Source organism: Carlito syrichta, unplaced genomic scaffold, assembly GCF_000164805.1.
Source record: "Carlito syrichta isolate Samal-C Ts95f unplaced genomic scaffold, Tarsius_syrichta-2.0.1 Scaffold147148, whole genome shotgun sequence".
Lineage (NCBI taxonomy): Eukaryota > Metazoa > Chordata > Mammalia > Primates > Tarsiidae > Carlito > Carlito syrichta.
This window is the reverse complement of record NW_007091244.1, coordinates 53,381-75,561: the sequence shown is the minus strand read 5'-3', so window position 1 is coordinate 75,561 and position 22,181 is coordinate 53,381. Positions and strand designations below refer to the sequence as shown.

Here is a 22,181-nt window from a genome sequence, read left to right as displayed (position 1 = left end):
TGCTGCCTTCTCAGGAAAGGATGAGGTACACACAGAAGGGGGAGATATCCCAGGGACCCTAGTACTTAGATAGGCTTTATTAGAAACAAGCAAAGCCCTCTAGAATTTGAAGCCTATACTTTAAAAGTTTGGCTATTTTTATGCATTTCATACTACTTTTCTTTATATCCCTCTTCTCTGTTACTTATAAAATTTCTTTCAGAAAATTAATATATTTGAATTTAATACTTTAAAAAGAGATGGGGTCTAAGTTGCCTAGACTAGCCTCGAACTCCTGGGCTCAAGCCATCCTCTCACCTCAGCCTCCCTGAATAGCTAGGCCTACAGGTGTGAGCCACTCAGCTAAGAAAATTAAAATCTATCTCAGCTATTCTAGGACAGGAAGGAAAGAAAACCCTCTTTGCTTTTTTTGCAAATAATAGCTAAGATTAATTGACCACTTACTAACTGCTAGGTCCTACACTAAATGCCTAAAATATGAAACACATTCAATCTCCACAATCCAAGCTCTAATTATTATTATCGGTTTAGTTCCCACTTTACAGATGAGAAAGTCGAGGCTTAGACAAAGAAAGTGACTTGCCCCCAAATTCCTTGCTAGCAAGTGGCAGAGCAAATCTTTACACCCATGCCTCTAACTATTACAGCATGCTGTTTCCAAGATGTAAAGGCTCGACTGGTATGCAGCTCTGGCAAGAGAAAGGGAAAGCAAAACCCAGAGAAAGAGAGTTGGCATGGCTCTGCCATCCCCTCCACCTCAAGACGCTGCCCTCGTGGTCCTTCACTGAAAACTCGGCGGGCCTGGGTCTCATTTTAACAACGAGGCGCCTCCCCAACCACGCCGAGTGAACCCACTGATGGAAGCAGTTGCAGTTGTGGGAGAATGCGGGCAAGGGGCCAGAACATAAAAGGAGCCAGGCGTCCTCAACTCAGAAGCAGAGCCCAGACCTATGGGAAGGAGCCGATCTGCCAACAGAACGTTGAGAGGCTGAGGAAGAAATCTGGTGTAACAGGTACTTTAAAGCAGTGGTCCTCAGTTTTTAATGCACTTATGTATCATCTGGTTGTGAAAATACCGGACGTTTAACACTCCCACAGACGATCATTCAATAGGTCTGGGATTACACGATTTTCACAGACTTCTAGGAGATTCTGACAGGTAGGGCCCTGCTTTCAGAAACATCAGTTTAAGGGGTAGAAAAGCAGGGGGGAAACGTTTAAAAAGAGGGGAAAGAGTAGAAATGAGATGAGTTTAAGGAAAGGGAATGACATCCAATTACAATTTTAAATTATTACATAACAATATCAGTAGATTTACTTTAAGTATCACCGTCATGTGTACCAGTTTTATAGTTTTATTTAAATATCAGCTGACCCTCGATACTTCTACTGACACACTTTCTTCGCTGCCTGAGGTCCATGCATCCATGGCCCGTCCAAACAATCCTCTTTTCAACTGCCCAGGAAACCCAGAACCCCATCATCACTTGCAGTTTCTTCTTAATGGAGTAAGTTAGAATTCTGCCAGTGTCATATTAGAGTGTGTTCTTCAACACTTCTTTAGGATAAGACTCGCATTATCATGTCCATGACATATTTTGGTTTTATTGCCATTTTCCTATCGCTTGTTCTTTTCTTATAGTCTAGACCTTTTACTATCATTCGCTTCAAAAAGGTCTTCCTAGTTCAGCCATTCAGGGGAAGAACAGGAAGAATGAAGTCAGGCTCCTGAGCCAGTCTGTAGGAAGACATGCTGGAATATCCCGGAATAGGAAAAGAAGGGTGGCTGGAGAAGGGGCAAGTGGAGGAAAAAGCCAGGGTTGGAGTCCAAGCTGTGGGCAGAGGTCGGAACAAACCGTTTGCGAAGGCAAAAGACGGGGCTGACATCGCGGGGCAGTAAGAGCAGAAAGAGCCGAGGAGACGGCTTTGAGCAGCACCCGGCCCAGCACTCCGAAGGGGGAGAGGAGAGGACCTGCGACCAGGAAGGCTCGCGCCACACAGCAAGTGCAGCGCGATCATGCAAGGGATGCAGAGGGCCAGGCAGAGTGAGGCCGAGAAACGTCAGAGCACTTCACACATTCTGAAATTTCATCACAGCACAGAAGCTGCAAATATGGGCTATAAACTTCTGTGATTTCCAGAAAATCTTTTAAGAAAATCTGTGGACATTTTTTTTCAAGTGGAGGAATTTCAAAAAGCAACCGAGGCTCTTTGGTGCTTTTAAGTGAAAAACGTGTGCATATTGTCTTATACACAATCGTGAAATATCTTCAGTGCCTAATGCTAATGTTATTAGCAAAATGCCACACTTGACTTTCTTTTCCTAAGAGTATTTCCCTTATTCTAGGTCCCTTCCACAGTCCCAAGCCTTGTTCAGCTTTCCCTGAGGTACATGGTTGGGAAATGTTTTTTGTGTTTCTGCAAGAAGCTTAAGGCTCATCCCCAAAAGACAGGTACAGCGATTTTTCCAGGTGCAGGATCCAATTGTTCACAAACATGGCATCCCAGTAGGCATTGCTATTCCCCTGGAGGGTTGGCACCACCTAAAGGCACCAGTAAAAGCACCGATGCTGCTGCTAGGAGAACGAAGACGGAGTTGCTGGGGGAGAGACGTTCTCCCTGAAGGCCGGTGGAAAAGCACAGAGAAGCGGGGAAGACGTTCAGAGCTGCAGAAGCAGACACACAAAAAAGGCAGCCAGCAGGGAGAGTAACGAGGGGTGGGAGTAAGAAGTGGGCAGGTGAGTCCCTGGGTGGTGGTCTGCGGTGGAGGATGACCGTCACAAGAGAAGCCGATCGCGATGGCATTCTCTAGACTGGGAGACCTCTGCTAACATGGCGCATCCTGAGAAGCTCCTGGTTTGGTCTCTTTTCTTTCCCTCTGCTCATACATTTGTTTCCTAAGCTCTCCTGCCTTACTTTTTAATTTTCCTCTTCGACAGATGTCCCTCAACTTTAGCCCAGGCAAGGGATCTCAAGTCAAGCTTGAATTTTCTTTTCAAGATGAAATAGGTTGTTGACAAGTTGCCTGAGAATCTCCTGGGCACTTCCTCTCTGACATTCAAGCAACTGGACTTCCTTTCGGAGCCTGCAATCACATCAGCATCCTGTCCACGAACCACAAACGAGTCCACAAGGTCTGCGAGCAGACCAGGGCCCATGGGCTCCCTGCAGCTCTCCGGGAATCCAGTGTACTCTGCAAACCCTCGCTGTGTCACTGAATCAGATTTAATGACCAACGGGATGGGGCGTCAGCACCGGTGCCATGGCCCGAGCCCTCTGTGTCCCAAATTCCAGCCACAGTGCCCACTGCTCAGGCCCGTCCTCCAAGGAGGCAGGCAGCACAGAACTGGCAGCCGGGATGCTTTCCTCTGACTGGCCCCAGGTGTGTCTTCACTCTCAGGTCACAAGAACTGTTCTAAAGAACAGGAAGCAGACGAGCAGAGGTGAGGCCTACACCTTGTGGGAAGTGAGGGGCTTCCCAGAATACAAATAACACACAGGTGCCAGGGAAAGGCAGAAGTCCTTTGCTCGAGGAGGATCAATGCTTGGCACATTTACCTGACCAGCTGAATGGACCTGAGAACATCGGGGTATCTATTCAGGGGAGGATGATGACAAGCATGAAAGGAACGAGCGGAAGCAGAAAAACAAAAAGGCAGGGAAGGAGGAGAAATTCTCTTTGAATGTTGCTGTCTTCTAATCATTTGCGTCCTTGTGCTGATGCTAACGAGCTCCAGAACCCACGCCATGTGACGGTGCTTATGTTTTCCCCTTACCTCCTTAATCCAGTCACGTACTTCCGACTGACTGAAGATTCTGTCCACTGTCTCTTTAACCTGTTCATCTTCAGCTTCTTCTCTCTTTGCAATGGAGCAACACTCCTGGTACAGTTTGAACTTAAAGTGTTTCAGTTTATGATAAATTCTGGTACGGTCAGCACAAATTCTGCCAACAATGAACACCTAAATAAAGAAACAAAGATTACTACCTGATATATGGCGTGAAGAACACAGTAATGGCTATACATCCTTTCTGGTTTTCGGATTTTCTGTAACAGTGGAATCTAATAATTGCACTATTAATCTTATTTTAGATGTTTACACAATAACCCTTTACCTTCTCTTATTTACATAACTAGTCAGAAACTGAACACCTGGCATGTTGCCGGCACTGGGCTGGGCCCAGGAGATAGATAAATGAAAGACGTCTCACCTGCATCAGAGAGCCAGTCTTGGCAGAAAAACAAGCGACTGCAAAGCCCTGTGGCAAGTGCTTTGCCTACGACACCTTCAAGAGGCTACTGAGGAGGGGCGCTCAGCCCAACCCCAAAGAGAAAGGTCTCCATGCAGGTGATGCTCAAACTAAGCCTTGAAAACACAGTTAGCTGAGACTGGGAAGGAAGAGAGGAATGGCTTGTAACACAGAGGGTGGCATACGTGCAAGCAAGAAAAAGAATGCCAAGTATCATAAGTACATCTTGATGGAGTTAGAAATGCCTGGATTATAATAATTTTCCAGGATAAGCAGCATGTGAAACGGAAACAAACTCTCACACCAATATTAAGTACTGTTAGTCTTCTCCTAAACACTATTCCCGCCACCCCCCAAAGTTGTAAAGTAAAGAATAGCGTTAGGTTTAGGCGCACTTGTTGCTTTAATTTAGGTGCTACATATGAAAAAGACACATAGATATTTTATGCCCACCTGGCTATGAAACTTTTAATTTCTATGTTTATACTGACTTCTACAACTCTGTGAGTAAGAACACTCTTTTTTATGAACATTTCTCTTGCACAGTGTTTTGAAGGCTTATTGTTTATTACACAAAACTACAGCTAAAATAAGAAGACTGCGTCATTGCACTGACCAAATTAAATATATTTTAACTTAAATTATTTCACCGACTGTAGATTACATCAGAAAGAGTTCCAAACAATATGTATGGTCAGTCTCATTCTCATGGAGTAACCTAAGGGAATAAGTAAACTTCCCACTAACTCATGTGTCTATGGCTATGTTAAGCAACGGGTTATGGTTTAATGAGTTCAGATAAGCAGTATGCTTTTAATATTTATCTATGTAATTTGTGTCCTATCTGACAAAAAGTTATATCTTTTTCCTGAAGCCACACTGCTGACAATAAAATAAAATAAAAACACACAGTGATGATGGCCAATAGATACACCAGAAGTGTGTTGCTGAAAATGAATAACAGTTATATCATGATTGGCAAAAGTCAGGTTCGATGTGTTTTCTTGTGAAATGGTATTCTGGATATCCTACAACCTTTATTCAAAGCCCCAAAGGTTTATGAAAAGCATGTTCATATTTTTGTAAAAACCGTCCTGCTTTTCAGATTATTAGAAGTACTCGGGTACTAATGTACTACTGTACATTGCCTGCTTATTAAAAGCAGCTTTTCCAACTCAACATTGTTATCAAAACAGGCCTGGAAGGAAATGACACTTCACAATTCACTTGCCAATGCCTCCCACTCTGTGTACAACACCAAGGTTGCAGTGGCTACTGGGAATGCCCTGTGTGTCTCCGTTCTGCCTTCAGACGTAATTAAGCGGGAGGAGTCTGCTACCGACGTTCTGGATATAGTCATGGAGTGACGTGGTTTGCATTTCCATCACATTATATTTATATTTCTACAAAGCAAGAGAAATTTATCTGTACAGAACGTTTAAGCTGAAACAAGAAGGAAAGAGAGGCGTTTGAAAATCTTTACATGTTTTTCCTGTATGACCCAAAAGAATCCTTTGAAAACACCAAACGTTATGGTCTGCCTCCTTCCGTGCCGACTTCCTATCCTTCTGGCCTCTACTTGCCGCTACGAGTCAGAAGTTGCTTGAACTGTTCTCACACGACTTCTCCCCACGTCACGATCCCATTTTAGGAAGCGCCTCATATGACGTGGAGGAGCACCACCGTCCCCGGGTTTCACAGGAAGCACTTGCTGCTCACCACGGGCAAGACCTCACGTGGACGCGCCTCCCTGCCCCACCCCGCTTTCAGTGTTTGTTCCAGCCCGCCATACTTCTTTGCTGTGTGAACTGATGTGGCGCAGCTTAGACCACAGGGTTCCACTTGCACAAAGAGCTAAAGCAGGAAAAATTGATCTGTGCCATCAGAACAGTTTCCTTAATATCTACAGACATATTGAGAGGCTACTTTTAATTACCTAGTTGCATTTCTGGGCATTAAAATGTAAACCTCCCTAACAAGAAAGGCAGTATCCCAAAACTGCCAGAGATACAGCAAGAGCAAGTGCTGTGGTGAGTGCTGTCCAAGCGTAAGCAAGAAGACATGGCCATGACCACTGGTCCACTACGCAGGAACCGAGTCGCTCCAGTATCGGTGTGAGCCAAGAGAGATTTTACACACCCAGAGACTGGAAACAGAGACAAAAATGGCCACCAAATTTCCCTAAAGCAGAAGATGCTGACTCGCAAAGCTGCAGAAAGAATCGGATGTGTGATTTATTAGCTAAGTCATGTAGAAGTGTAAACTATCCCTGGATGACAAATCAAGGCAAGGAGAGATAATGAAACATGCTTTATGAAGGCCTGATGGCAATCAAGCAAGTTGTAGGCACTTTTGAAATATTTCTCTAGGTTGGCTCTCATTTATATAGAGGAGCCAGTTCCTTACGGAAGTTCAAGTACGAAGAACAAAGAAAAACGATTCTCAAAGAAAAAGCAAGTCTGGGAAGATGTCTGTTTTCTTTTTCTAGGTCTCAGAAACAGTGCAATAGACCGAGGCGAGACATTCCCTGACCTGCTGTCTTGCATGGACACATCATGCAATGCTGCCTGCCGCTCCCCGCCAGAGACCCGCCTCTTGAGGAGTCCGGACAGACTCTGGGCAAAACTGGAAATTAACTCAAGACTGATTTCAGTTCTCCCAACAGCCTTTCGAATTTCACCATCTCCTTCCTCCAGGTAATTTCCTTCACCGATTCCTTCAAATGTCACCACAGGCTGGTGGTCCAAGGTCTCTCATCTCAGTACCTGACCTGGCGCTGCTGTGGCTAATTCTCCCTCACTAATTCTACTTCCCAACAAAGCATCTTTTCTCTCCAAGAAGCCAGCCTCAGGTAAGGAAGGATAAAAGTTTTATCATTAAACAAATTCACTGCTAAGTGAATTACTCCCAAGTATTACGCGCACCTTTAAGCAGAACTCGAATTAATCCCAGAGCCTCCGTTTTAAGTAGCTACAAGCGGCAACATGAAGTGGAGAGTCCGTTTTCAAAACAACCCGAGGTGGGTAAGGGCTCAGGCACAGTCTTTAACGCCCTGGATCATGGAGGGGCTTATTTCTCTCTGCCTTTCCTTCCTTTTTTACACCCAGGCATTGACACTGTATTTCAGTAGGATGTGAAACAGACTTTAATCAGCTTTCTTTCATTTAAGGAAAAACTTGTAGAGAAAGTAATCTTCTATTAAAGGTTTTCGATCACACTCTCTTCATGTACACAGTAACTAGCTGAATGTTGGCAGGTAGCTATATACACACATGTTTATAGAGCTGCATGGAGAGTGTAGACTGCTTGCATCTTACTTTCACTCAGCATTACTTCATAACCTTCACATTAGTTTAATGATTGCACTATATTCTGTCACATATTGCTATGATGCAGGCTATTAAATCACTCTCCTAATATTTTACTTGGAGAAGTTTCAATTTTTGTATTATACATAATGCTTCAATGAGCTTCATGGCTATTTCGTATTTCTCATACTTTCATTTGCCTTCAGTGAATAGCTTTGCACAGGACCAACTTATAGGCACTGAATATGCATAGCTTTGTGGCTCTAGCTACATATAGCTGCTCAGGATGTTAAAAATATATACACACACCCTTTGTTTCCTCTACGAATCTTACTTTCCGTGACTGAACTGAAAACACCTCGACAGCACTGCATTTTATCCTCTGATGTAAAAATACTTTGTGACTTTAAGAGCTATCAACTGGCATCTTAAGGTTGCTTTAATTGTATGCTTTGCATGGAGAATAAGCATCGTTCCCTATATTTGTCAACTCTTATATTTTTTCATTGTATGACTGGTAAATAAATGCTCTCGGCTTTTATTTCATAAATTTTATTCTTTTACTTTTTAGATAGCCAAATCAATTAAAAAAAATTTTTTTTTTAGTTGGCATCTCACTCCGTTGCCCAGGCTGGAATACAGCGGCATACTCATGGTCACTCCAGAGTCGACCTGCTGGGTTCCAGCAATCCTTCCGCCTTCCAAGTAGCCGGAACTACAGGTGCGTGCTATCATGCCTAGCTAATTTTTTGATTTATAGTAGAGACAAGGTCTTACCAAGTTGCCTGGGCTGGTCTTGAACCCGCGGGCTCAGGCAATCATCTCGCCTCGGCCTCCCAAAATGTTGGGATTATAGGCTGAGCCACTGAGCTTGGCCTGAATCAACTATTTTCTATAGAATATTCCTTCACAGAAGTGTCAGAGCTTTAGAAATGGTCTTCCAACTTCACTTCCCTCTTCAGGATTAGCTGTACACAGCAAGGACCATGAATGGACAGCAACATATTTAAGCTGAGTAGCAGGACATGGGCCTTAAAGCATTAAATCCCTTTTGCTAGGATACTGGGTATCTCATCTCGTAAAAAGTTACAGATCTGTTTTTAAACAATGAGGAAATGTGCATATGACTATGTTGGTAAAAATAATGCATGTATAAGTATTTATAATTTTACAGTGATTACCAGACAAAACATTACAGACCAATCTGAATTCATTGCCCGCATACAGACTTTCTATATGAATCCCTCAGAGGAATCTGGTCAATTATTGCCCACGAGGAATACTACTACTCAGTTTAGGAAAATTCAGATGAATATTGTATTTTCATCTTAGGAACTGACTGGGAGGATTCCGGGACAACTTTGGGTGTCTAATTATCTCTCCCAAAACACATACTCTCCAAGGGCATGCAGAGGCCCCAGAGGAAGCTCTCCATGCTAACATTTTTGTGTTTATGTGTGTAGCACTCATAAAATAGACAGAAAAACACAAATAGAAGAAGTCAGTGTCTGCATGCTCAGCATGTCCCACTGAGCTGCTCTGCTCCTGTCCATCGACACTCCCTCTTCCGTGTGTCTGCTCCGTCCCCATGAGCAGCACCTCAAGGCACGATGACTGCTCTGGATCTGGCAAGGTCTAGGCTGAAGCACAATATTCTCTGAATTCTCTCACATTTAGAGGCATCGTCGTCTTCCGTTATTTACTTGTGGATTACCAATTCAGTGACTTATCTGCCATAAAGTCTCCACTTGGATGAAATTCTCCTTTGGACACTAAGAGTTATTTGTACACACATTCTAAACTAAAAATTTTTAAATACTGAAAATTAGGCCAGGTGCAGTGGCTCATGCCTGTAATCCCAGCATTTTAGGAGGCTGAGGAGGGAGGATTGTTTGAGCCCAGGAGTTGGAGATCAGCCTAGGCAATTTGGCAAGACCTGTCTCTACAACAAAAACAAAACAAAACAACCCCCCCCACCACAGAATTAGCTTGACTTGGGGGGACATGCCAGCAGTCCAAGCTACTAGGGAGGTCGAGGAAAAGGATCACAGGAGCCCAGGAGGTTGTGGCTGCAGTGAGCAGTGATTGTGCCACTGCACTCCAGCCTGGGCCACAGAGGGAGACCCCAACTCAAAAAATAAAATACTAAAACTTAAAATTAGAGGGCAAAAATACCTGTTTATCATGTGACATAAAATCATCAGTTTCCATGGTCCTGGTGTTATACAACTTTCCTGATAAATGCACGGAATATTTACAGTAGCGATGCAATCCACAAGCCTGGCAGGCACAATTTTCAGGTTTTTTCCAATGAATACTCACATTGGAATAACTTTCTACCCGCTCCTAAAAACAAAGAAAATAAAGTTAAAATATAACAAATGAAAGTAAAATAAGAATCTAACCAATTTAAAACTGATCTTAGAAATCACAATAGAAAGAAATAAAAGAGTAAAACACCCTGGCATTTTAGCACACAGTAGGTGTTTGATAAGATATTTCTAAATTTAAAAAAATTATAACCTTGGTTATTAAATGAAAAGAAAGTAGACCAGGAAAAAATGAGTATCTTGTCTCTCACACTTATGAGTTGCCACTAAGTATTCTTGATAGATTTTAATTTATTTCTTTTCTATCTTCTTATTTCTAGTCAGTATTAATGAGGTATTCATTAGAAATAGGAAAAAATGAAAAACAAAAGTGTAGGAGAGTGTAAGGAAACAATTCATTTAGGTTAGTAAAAACGAGGAAAAAAGTACATTCGTTTTTCATCTATGAATTACATCCTATTTTCCAAAAAATATTCCAGAAATAATTTAGTCCTCCTATTGGGTTACTTTCTGTAGTCCTGTGAAAATAAACAAGTTCGCACTAGGATTGCTGCGTGTCCAGTATTCACACGGACAGTCTAACAGTGCAGTTATCAATAAGTAGACAAACTCAGAAAACTCTTGGCATTCACACCGACCCTTATTAAGCTGTGAAGTCACTTGTGCCTGAGTATTTCTGCTTAGACTCAAGGCCTGGACAAAACATGACAGAACTAATGACCACAGTATCCGAACAGAACCCAAGGCACACATTAGCCTGGTTACCAATCCACATTCACACCCTCTACCAGCCTGACGGTGATTAAGTGTCCAATATGCTGACAGTTTCCTTTCTACACGAGATGCTTCAGAACAAAATATTCTGTCCATCTGTCACACTTCTCATACTTTATGGCCCTGCAGGGTGTGTGTGTGTGTCACGTACAGGCCGAAGTTCAGCCTGAACAGGCGACCCCCGCCTTCCGGCTACTGTGTGTCCACGGAAGCACACAACGAGACGGGCTCCGCGTGTGGCCGTGAGCAGAGCGTCCCTGGTGACCCACACTAGATGCTTCAGTGAGAAACAGACTTCACTGGGTCAAGCTGCTGCGGCTTTGTTGCTGGTTTACTCGTTTTGTTTTTCATGTTGCCTCTTTATCGGCTCAGCACAACTCAGGTTATCCTAATTAAGATCTCACCGACTCATCTATGTCACTCAGTCTTTCAGTTAATGTTCTCTTGTACCTTACAGTTATTATTTCAATGCTGGGTTATCCAAATTCAGTATAACCTACCACAGTATGGTAAAACAATATGGCACAGAGGCCTGGCGTGTGGAGTCTGAAAGACTCTAGGTCTAAATATTTGCCTAATTCCTCGCAGTAGAACATGATGTCACTTTATTTTCCTGAGTTACAGTTTCCTCATCTCCAAAACAAAGGAAATAATAGTGTCTTCCGGCCAGGGGTGACATACGTGCCTGCAGTCTCAGCAGCTCGGGAGGCTGAGGTTGGAGGACTGCCTGAGCCCAGGAGTTTGAATCCCGCCCAGGCCACATAGCAAAACCCCTCTACCTCCTGCAAAGTGATGTTTTCCTCACGGGCCTGCCTACTTTGAAGATTAAATAAGACATTTTACTTTGCATGCAAATTACTTGGCTACAGTTAAGTAATCTAGAAATACAGCACAGGCACACCTAGAGATATTGTGGGTTCAGTCCCAGACCACGACAGTAAAGCGAATAACCAATAAAGGGAGTTGCACAAGCTTTTTGATTTTCCAATGCACATGAAAGTCATATTTACATGATACTGTAGTCTGTTAAGTATGCAACAGCATTATAGCTAAAAAAAAAAAAAGTACATACTTTAATTTAAAAATACTGCTAAAAAACGCCAACAACTATCTAAGCCTTTGGCAAGTAGTCATTTTTGCTGGTGGAGGGTCTTGCCTTGATGTGGATGGATTCTGACCCACCAGGGCGGTGGTGGCTGAAGTCTGGGGAAGGACTGCTGTGGTAGTTCCGTAAAATAAGATAACTGAGGACGGGCTCGATAGCTCAGCCTGTAATCCCAGCACTTTGGGAGGCCAAGGGGAGAGGATTGCCTGAGCTGGCGGGTTCGAGACCAGCCTGGGCAATTTGGTGAGACCTCGTCTCGACAATAAATCAAAAATTAGCCAGGCATGGTAATGCACACCTACAGTCCTGGCTACTTGTAAGGCTGAGGCAGAAGGATCACCTGAGCCCAGCAGATTGAGGCTGCGGTGGCCATGAGCGTGCCACTGCACTCCAGCCTGGACAACAGGTGAGACTCCAACTCAAAAAAAGAGAACAGATTAAAATAATAATAAAAAAGATAACCGTGAAGTTTATCACATCCACTGACTCTTCCTTTCATGAAAGATGTCTCTATAGCTTCCCATGCTATTTGGTTGCATTTTACGCTCAGTAAAATTTCTTTCAAAATTGAAGTCAATCCTCTCAAATCCTGCCACTGCTTTAACAACTAAGTAACATGTAATATTCTAACTCTTTTGTTTTCATTTCAACAATGTTTACAACATCTTCACTGAGAGTTCTTTTCATCTGAAGAAACCCCTCTCTTTGCTCATCCATTCAAGTTTTACCATGAGTTTGCAGCAATTCGGTCCCAACTTCAGCCTCCAATTCTAATCCTGGTTCTCTTGCAACTTACACCACATGTGCAGTGACTTCCTCCACTAAAGAAACCTCAAAGCTCTCAAAGTCATCCACAAGGGTTGGAATCAACTTCTTCCAAACTCCTGTTAATGCTGATATTTTGAACTTCTCCCACAAATCACAAATGTTCTTAATGGCATCTAGAGTGGTAAATCCTCTCCAAAGGGCTTCAATTTACTTTGTCCAGATCCATCAGAGGAATCGCTATCTATGGAAGCTAAGGCCTTTGCAATGTATTTTTTATTTTTTTGAGTTGGAGTCTCATTCCATCGCCCAGGCTGGAGTGCCATGGCACGCTCACAGCCACTCCAGCGTCGACCTGCTGGGCTCAGGCGATCCTTTCACTTCAGCCTTCCAAGTAGCTGGAACTACAGGCGTGCAGTACCATGCCCAGTTAATTTTTTGACTTGTTGTAGAGAAGAAGGCTCACCAAGTTGCCCAGGCTGTTCTCGAACCTGTGGGCTCAGGCAATCCCCTCACCTTGGCCTCCCAAAGTGCTGGGATGACAGGCTTGAGCCACCATGCCTCATCGAAATGTAGATCCTAAATAATAACACTTGAAAGTCTAAATTACTCCTTGATCCATGGGTTGCACAATGGATGTTGTATCAGCAGACGTGACTATAACCTTAATATCTCCGTATCTCTCAGAGCTCTTGAGTGACAAGATGCGTTGTCATAAAGCAATCATTTTGACAGGGAACTTTTTTTCCGAGCAGAAGTAGGTCTCAGCAGTGGTGTTAAAATATTCAGTGAGCCATGGTGCCAACAGATGTGCTGCTATCCAGGCTTTGTTGCTCCATTTACAGAGCATAGACAGAGTCAAGTGAGAATAATTCTTTTTTTTTTTTTGAGTCAGGGTCTCTCTCTGTTGCCCAGACTGCAGTGCAATGGCGTGATCATGGCTCACCATAGCCTCCAACTTCCTGGGCTCAGGCAATCCTTCTGCCTCTACCTCCCCAGTAGCTGGGACTACAGGTGGGCACCACCACACCTGGCTAATTTTTAAAATTTTTTTGTAGGGATAAGGTCTTGCTTTGTTGCCCAGGCCAGTCTCAAATTCCTGGGCTCAAGCAATTCTCCCACCTCAGCTTCTAAAGTGCTAGGATTACAGGCATGAGCCACCATGCCCAATCAAGTTAACCTAATTCTTAAGGGCCCTAAGATTTCAGGAATGGTAAATGAGCATTGGCTTCCACTTAAAGTCACCAGCTGCATGAGCCCCTAGCAAGAGTGTCAGCTGGCTCTCTGGAGGTTTGAAGGCAGGCACTGACATCTTTCCAGCTATAAAGTCCTGGATGGCATCTTCTTCCAATGAAGCCCATTTCATCAACACAAAAAAGTCTGTCGTTTTGTGTAGTGACCTTCGTCCATGACCTCAGCTAGTTTTTCAGGACAACTCACTGTAGCTTCTCCATCAGCACTTGCTGCACTTTTACGTGGTGCTGACGGCTTCCTTCCTTAAAACTCAGGAACCAGCCTCTGCTCGCTTCCAAATTTCCTTCTGCAGCTTCCTCACCTCTTTCGGCATCCACAGAATCAAAGAGAGTCAGGGCCTTCCTCTGAATTGGTCTTTGGCTTGTAGGAATGTTGAGGCTGACTGATCTTCTATCCAGAACTAAGCAGTCTTCATATCAGCAATAAGGCCAACTTGTCTTCAATTTTTCATCGTTTGTGTATTCACTGGAGTAGCACTTTTAACTTCCTTCAAGAACTCTCCTTTGCATTCACCCCATGGCTACTTGTTTGGCACAAGGGGTCTAGCATTTGCCCTATCCCAGCTTTCAGCATGCCTGCCTCAAAAAGCCTAATCATTTCTAGCTTTTGATTTAAAGTGAGAGACATGCAACTCTTCCTTTCACTTAAACACTTAGAGGTCGTTTTAGGGTTATCGATTGACCCAGTTTCAATATTGTTGTGTCTCAGGGAGTAGAGAAGCCCAAGGGGAGGAAGAGAGACAGTAAAATGGCCAGACGGTGAAGCAGTCAGAACACACATGACATTTATCAGTCAAGTACAGTGTGTGGCCTCCCACAACAATTACAGTAGTAACATCACAGATCACCCTAACAATGGAATGATTAAAAGGTCTGAAATACTGACAGAGCGTGACACAGATACATGAAGTGAGCACATGGTGTTGAGAAAATGATACCAAGAGATGTGTGACACAGGGCTGCCAGTATGCTTCTGGATGCTATGTTTCTTTCTGTTAAAGAAAACATGTTTATGTCGTGCTCTAAGAGCTGTGCTTGCACTGCATCTTCAAAGCAAGTAAGTACAGTGTTTCCCTTCAGAACAGGTAAACATTCTCCATCTTCAAGGAGGAAACCGGGGTTCAGAGAGGTTAAGCTTGCTCAAAGTCATAAAGACATAGATGGTAGCCCTAAACTCAAGCTGTTCTCCAACTTGAAGTCTTTCAGCAACCCTACATCTGTCTCTTAAGCCTAATTATCTATGGTTAATTTATCACCAGGTAATTCAAGGCTGAACAGGCCTTGGATGAAACCAAATCTCCCAACATAAAGGTGGCAGAATGATGTAAGTGCTGGAAAGAATCTACAGAACCTAAACGTCTATTATCTTTCCATTTTTCCTCTTGCTGATCATCAGAACATAGAATGTTCAGAATGCTAGAAGTAGGAGAGATAAAACACTTAGAAATCACGTAGGACACTCTATACTATTTGAAGATTGCATACAATAGAAATCTGGAGAACAACATGGAATCTGGCGAATCTTATAAATGAACAAAGTGCTTCCCCAGATTGGTAGAATTCAAGATCTCAAAGGAAGCTGAACGCTTTCTAGGCCATTGTTTCCCGAACAAATGTTTTATAGAAACTAAGCATCCTAGAAGTAATAGGTATTTCATGAAAAGGAGCTTCATAGCGTAAACCACAACCTTAGGAAATATTGCATCCTATGTCTCCCTCTTAAGTATGCACAATTAAATTCACATATTAATGCCCCCCAGAAGTCCTCTAGTAAGGCCACTGTCTTGAGTTAAGCGCCCATTTCTAAAGTGTCTTTGGCAACGGAACTCTGTTTTCTGAAACAACAGCTAACACCCTACGAGACAATCTCCTCATTCTGAAAGATGGGCTGATCCCAGAAAGGTTCGAAAGGCATTCTCCATTTGGAGCTATTTAATTATTGGGAGCATATAGTTAGTGTGGATGAGTAAAGTAATAACAGCCTTTAGAAAAGGTGAGAAATAATAAGGCACTTATTTAACACAGAAATGCCAATATTCAGAAGATGACTGAGTCTGGATATTAAAATCCTAAGAGATCTGCTGCCCCCATCCCTTGACCAGAGATTAAAAAACAAACTGTATACCTTATATTGCTCTTTCCAACGACTTCTAGAAGCTAAATTCTCTAGACGAGGCTGAACAAAGCGGTTGTCCAAATAATGAAGAGATGTCAACATATCTTGTGCATATGACTTTTGCCTAGTGCCATCTGTTCAGGGGATAGTCAACAAAAAATCATCCTGTTAACATAAAATATTTAAACAATTTAATACTTAAGGCTTTCTTCTGATAGTTCTAGGAAGATGGCTGCCTGGTTGCCTGGCAGGATTTTAAACTAGGAAAAAATTAATGAAGTGACAGAGTCATTCCATGAGAGCATTAAGGAAACAGGGTAAAAGATGACTGTGCTCGCAAGTATCAAGCGCTAACATTACCTTCTGATAACAATGAAAGTCAGAGGAGAAAGTCTGCCAAATTATCTCTTTCATTCTGTTGCACAGAACTGACGAGGATTAACCCCTGAATTTCAGCCAGAGCTTCCAGTTCTGGGCAGGCTTTCGAGGCCTCTGCAGTTGGCCCATCCCACAGGCCCAGGGGCAGTTCCCTTGCCAACACATCAGAACTCGCTCTTCTGGCTACGCCTCCCCTCAGCCCTCTTCACCACGTGGCGTTCGTCTCTGTCTTCACAGTGGGCGCACGTATTCCATGTAGACGCATCTGCTTTTCTTAATGTTTTCTGTATGCGTCCAGTGAATATCTTCATTATGCTGCTTAAATCACCGCATCTTCACACACCTCACCAGGGCTCACAAAGCTCCGTCCTGCGCTTCCCGCTCGGAGCCCGTCCCTCCTCCCTCTCTGCTGTCTCACCCTGTCCAGCCACACCCGTTAGCGACTTCTCAACTACCCAAAGCGACTCCTTCCCCAGGGTCTCAGCACTTGCTGTGCCCTCTGCTGGAGTCATGTGTCACTCCATCTCTTGCTTCACTCGGTTTCTGTTTACAACTACCTCTGTAGAGACCCTCTTTGACCAATCTGACTAACACACAGCAGATTTCACTTGCCCTCCTTCTGCCGTCCAAGTGCTAACCAGGCCCAATCCCTCTTAGCTCCTGAGGTCAGGCAGGATCCGGTGTGCTCAGGGTGGTATGGCCGTAGACACTTTCCTTCGTTCTCTCTCCCCTTACCCTACTTTATTGTTTTTTTTAAAATAAGAACTCCTCATTAGTTAAAATCATATTTGTTTATTCATTTATTGTCTGTCTCTCTCATCAGACTTTAAGTAACACGAGCACAGGAATCCAGTATGTTTTAAGTCCCATGTATCATATCCCCAGCCCTCAAATGATGCCTAGACCATCATAGGCATTCAATACATATTTGCTCAGGAAATTGCAAATCAAGTCTTCTCTGGCTCCCAGGCAGATATTCAACACAACATATTTATAGTCGATTAAGTGCTTATCCTGTGCCAGATGCAGGGAAAATGGATAAGCATGAAGCATAGTTCTTCTCAGGCTCTGATGAGGGCAGAAAGCAAAACTACACTTTCGAGACAATATGAAAAGTGCCTGCACGTGAGTACCACCATACTCAGGGTGATGGTGGCACAAATGAGAGCAACAAGCATTACGTGAGTGGGTCATGGATAGCTTTCACTGGAGAAATGAGTTTATACTTACCTAGAAAATCTACAGAATACAAAGGGATTGTATGCCAAGAAGGAACAGCATAGGCAAAGCGCAAAAGCATGAAACAGCAGGGCACTTGCAGTGAGATTCAGAGCTTCGAGAGGCTGGCCACATGGGTATTGAGGCACCCTGCTGTTCTCTGAGTGTATGTCTCACATCCTCAAATTCACAGTGATCTCTCTAGGGGCAAGAACGTTTCACAGACTTATACTTTTCATTTATCTCAAATAATAAACACTAACAAGCATTTTAGGTGAGTGGCATTTTGGTGTAGTTGATCCTAGAGAAACAACTGGAGGCCTTACAAATGGTGCTCCTTGGTTAAGTTTACTCTAAATAGCTTGAAGCAAATTGTTCCATTGATACTATTAACTTACCATACAATGTTCCCAGAAAAGATCCATCCAAAGCATTGATCAGAAGAGCCTTCACAACTCTTTCAAAGTGAGTATAATGGTCACTAAAAGAATCTGAAATTAATTTTAAATAAACATTAGACTCCAGTAGACAAAATAATTCCCTGAACACAATAGTTCCATTCTCCAATGCTAAGAAATTTTATAAATAGCAGGAATAGCTTAATCATCCTAATTTTATCACTGTCTTGGCAACCTTTCTAGTCACTGAGCCAATCTCCATTTTCAAACTGACTGGCTTCTAATCCAAAGTTTCCAGTTGTTCTTTCAAATCTTCACTTTCCAAACTTTTAAAGGGAAAATTGTTCAGAGAATATTAAGGAATATGTTGTGAAAAAAATTAAAATCCCCTATGTACCTAAATTTAATTATCAACTTGACGATTAGAGAGAGCAAGAGAGATAACTTCCAAAGATAGATTGTTTAATATCTTATTCTGTAAAACATGTCATACATGAAATTGTCCAGGAAGCCGCTACCCTGGCCAGAACCCTGATGGCTATAAAACCTCCATTTCTCTTTCCACTGCCCCAGATTTGGATTTTCTGCATCAAGCTGGGAAAGTTGTGTCTTCTCTTCCCCGTATCACATATATAAACAAGCCTCCTTTCCCTCTAACCCAATCTTGTACATGAAGTTGCCTGTTTTGACAGGCCAGACAGTGATAAAAGATCCCTACCGTTCCCATCACTTTGGGGTCATGTTTTACTATGCCTCTATCAACCGTGATCCCTTCCTTGATCCAAATGGTCACTGTAGAACACATGCCCCACCTGAGTGCCTGTGAAGACATATAAGGGCAGCCTGAGTATTTCAGGAAGTATGGAAGATCTCTGACAAGGGATTAACACACAATAAGTCTGTACCATTAGCAACCATGAGTGGATTTTGACTTTCCTTCCATCAGAAGTGAAAAGATGGGATTGAACATGGAAGAACCTTTTCGCTTAAATTTTGGTTACTAAGAGGGCTATATAACCATTTTCAAACTTTAGGGTACCTTTTAGTATGTATTACTTTCTATAGAGACACTTATGGAAGTGCTAGAGAGAAAAATAAAGTAGTAAGAAGTGCAAATTATAACAGCAGATAATTGTATTGGGGCCTTTAGCCTTCAGATGGTCTGTCATCAACAGAAAATTACAAAAGAACTGATCATATCTGTTAATGAAAATATCATCTTCTTAAAAATCAATAAAGTATAATTGGAAAATGAAATAATACTTCAATGGAATTCAATTTTTATTAGACGTTCATCAAACTCTGCATATAATATAGCATTGGACATAATTTTGTTTCTGCCAAAACTCATCTACATGGTATCTAGCACTTTCCAAACTGTATTATGAGAAAACTGTCTGGGAATATTAACGGATATGTTGAGAAAAAAAATCAAAGTCTTTCTCTGTGTATGTAACATTAACTATCAAACACGTTATGATAAAATATTGACCCCACTGAACGTGTTAGTCTTCAGTGTCCTAATGCCCAGTGTTACTCTGACTACTCTAGACTTTTGGGAACTGTGGCTCTATTTCAAAGACTCTCATGGTGTTTCTTGAGGATTGAGAGGAAAAGGAAAGGGCAAATAAATATCAATTAACTGCGGAACTTTGTTCCTGACCATGGGATGCCGGGCCTATCAACGTGTCTCAGAATCTTCTTCAAACAGTCAGGAGGAAGGCCCCTATCTCACCATGCTTGAGTGGGGGGTGGTGGAGGAATCATTCTCCTGTCACCTCAAACTGAAAACTAATGAGTCATGCCAGGCGTCATGTTCCAGGCATGCTTTGTTTCTCACAGCAAACCTACGAAACACCGTTACTACCTGAGGCTTGTTTTATGCTTACTTGAGGACACTGAATACAGAGGAGATGAAACACTTTCCTAAGATCACACAGCTAGTCAGTGTGGGAACCAGGGCTAGAACTCAGGCAGTCTGACTCCAGATTTCACGTCCCCATACCCTAAACAAAGTTGTAACACATGGCAGTTACCTTTGATGTTAGACTTGGAACATACAATCTAGACTTGGATGGAAAACTGCAGAAAATGCAATTCCAGCCTCTTATCTTAAAATTAAGAAAAACGACGTTTTCATTGAAAAATAACATATCCAGGATCACACAACTACATGGAAGCAGAAGCGGCTTAGGGCCCAGATGGCCCCCAGGGCTTTGTGTAGTGTTTTAATCTCTATATTAGATAAACTTCTGGGGGATGTTTTGGGAACACTGCTTAAAACTTCCCTATGAAGCCAGGCTCGGTGGCTCAGCCTGTAATCCCTCACTTGAGGAGGCTGAGGTGAGTGGACTGCCTGAGCCCACGGGTTCGAGATCCGCCTGGGCAACTTGGTGAGACCTCATCTCTACAATAAATCAAAAATTAGCTGGGCGTGGTAGTGCACGCCTGTAGTTCCAGCTACTTGGAAGGCTGAGGCAGAAGGATTGCCGGAGCCCAGCAGGTCGAGGCTGCGGTGGCCAGGAGCGGCCACTGCACTCCAGTCTGGGTGACAGAGTGAGGCTCCAACTAAAAAAAAAAAAAACAATAAATAAATAAATAAATAAAACTTCCCCACGATTATTTTAAAAACTGGAAAAAGTATAAAGGAGAAAATCAACAATATTCGTGTCCATGCCCAACTTGCTTTTTTCTAAGGCAGTTTTCCCACACCCATTTAATAGTCTAGTCATTCTGCTGACTCCCATGCATTCTCTAACATGTATTAATCTATATATATGCTAAGATTTTTGTTTCAACACCATCTACCCTTCCTCCTGATCTGCCTGTCACTCTCATGCCAGTACTGCACTGTTAAACCTACTGCAATCTTGTGATAACTTTTCATATCTGGCAGAGAAAATCATTCCAATCTATTGTTTTCAAATTTTATTTCTTATTTGTTTTCGAGAATTTTGTTAACCAAAAATTTGTTTTAGAAAAAATAACTTCTTGTATTATGCCTATTACCTTTCAGAAACATACTTGTGTCTCCGTTTATTCATACTTTCCTATTTCACAATACAGTTTATTTCATACCTGTAAATGATTTTTTTTAAAAAAAGTATTACGCCTAGGAACTTTATTTTGGCTGCCAGTGTAAACAGAACGTTCCCTGATGATATTATCTAAGTAATTCTTGCTAGTGTACAAGAAACCACTGAGCTCTGCATCTTTATTGTGAATCTGGTCACTTTTGGAGCTCTTTTATTCATTTCAAAATTGTAAGATTCTCTTGGATATTTGTGGGAGAAGAGTTTCTCAAGATACACAGGGCTGGAGATGGACACTGCTAGGAGGATGCCAGGGCACAGTCTCTGCCTTCTCTCCCAGCCTCAGGGAGGATGTATGTGGTCGTGCTCAGTTTCATGCAAGAACCAAGAGAATATTTATAAATACTCCCTTAGGCAAACACGCATAGACTGTTAATACACTTTCTTCTAGAATGGAGGTATAATCCCAGCAGAGGAGCCAGAGGCAGAACAAGAAATTGACTTCTGTTCCTGCTCTCACAGATTCCACTCCACCTCGCCCCATAGGGAAAAGAAGAACCTGACAAAAAGCTGAGGAGATACACTCCTCTACTCCTGTGCTCAAAGTATTCACATCCCTCGGCTTCTGTATCCTTGTCAAATACGACAGGAACTGTATGTCCACTTACATATACACAAACACACACACAAAACTTATAGCTTTTATATATATTTAAAGATACACGTACACACATATGTATATATGTGTGTACACACACTCGTGGGACCCCCAAAAACCTGGAATTACCTTTTAGAAGAAGATAATTATCTTTTAGCAGAAGACTGTACCCTTGTTGTACAGGTTTCCCCTGCTGGGTAAGTGATTTAAGACCCCATCGGCATCAGTGTCCCAGCTAGTGTGGCTGTAAGTGGCTGTTTGGCTTCAGGGAATTTTTTTTTGAGATTCTTTCAAAGCGTTGACCCATTTCATGATGGGTGATTTTTGAGTGCAACCGCCCACACCATGCTCAGTGTCCAGCAGTTTTTGTTTTTAATTATAAAGATACGGGGTACAACTCAGGGTTAGGTATACAAACAGTTATTACGCAGGTTTTTGGCCTTTTAAAAACAGCATGTCCCTGTGTCCTGCCCTCCCTATTCACCCAATCTCACCCCAGTGATTTTTTTTTTTTGTTTCCCCAGATGAAAAAAGTCCTCAAAGGGAAACGTTTGCCGATGTGAAAGAGATGAAACGAAAAACGGCAGAAGCACTA

At 42.6% G+C, this 22,181-nt stretch overlaps 1 protein-coding gene across 1 annotated transcript in view; it reads right to left on the bottom strand.

Annotated features, from left to right (window-relative positions):
* Positions 1-22,181, bottom strand: part of CCDC82 (coiled-coil domain containing 82) — a 32,805-nt gene that overhangs the window by 2,128 nt on the left and 8,496 nt on the right. The window contains exons 3-6 of the mRNA XM_008050462.1: positions 17,897-17,989; positions 15,912-16,036; positions 9,735-9,905; positions 3,777-3,962 (exon numbers count right to left, since the gene is read on the bottom strand). Of these exons, the coding sequence (XP_008048653.1) occupies positions 3,777-3,962; positions 9,735-9,905; positions 15,912-16,036; positions 17,897-17,989 (575 nt within the window). The remainder of the gene's footprint in view (positions 1-3,776; positions 3,963-9,734; positions 9,906-15,911; positions 16,037-17,896; positions 17,990-22,181) is intronic.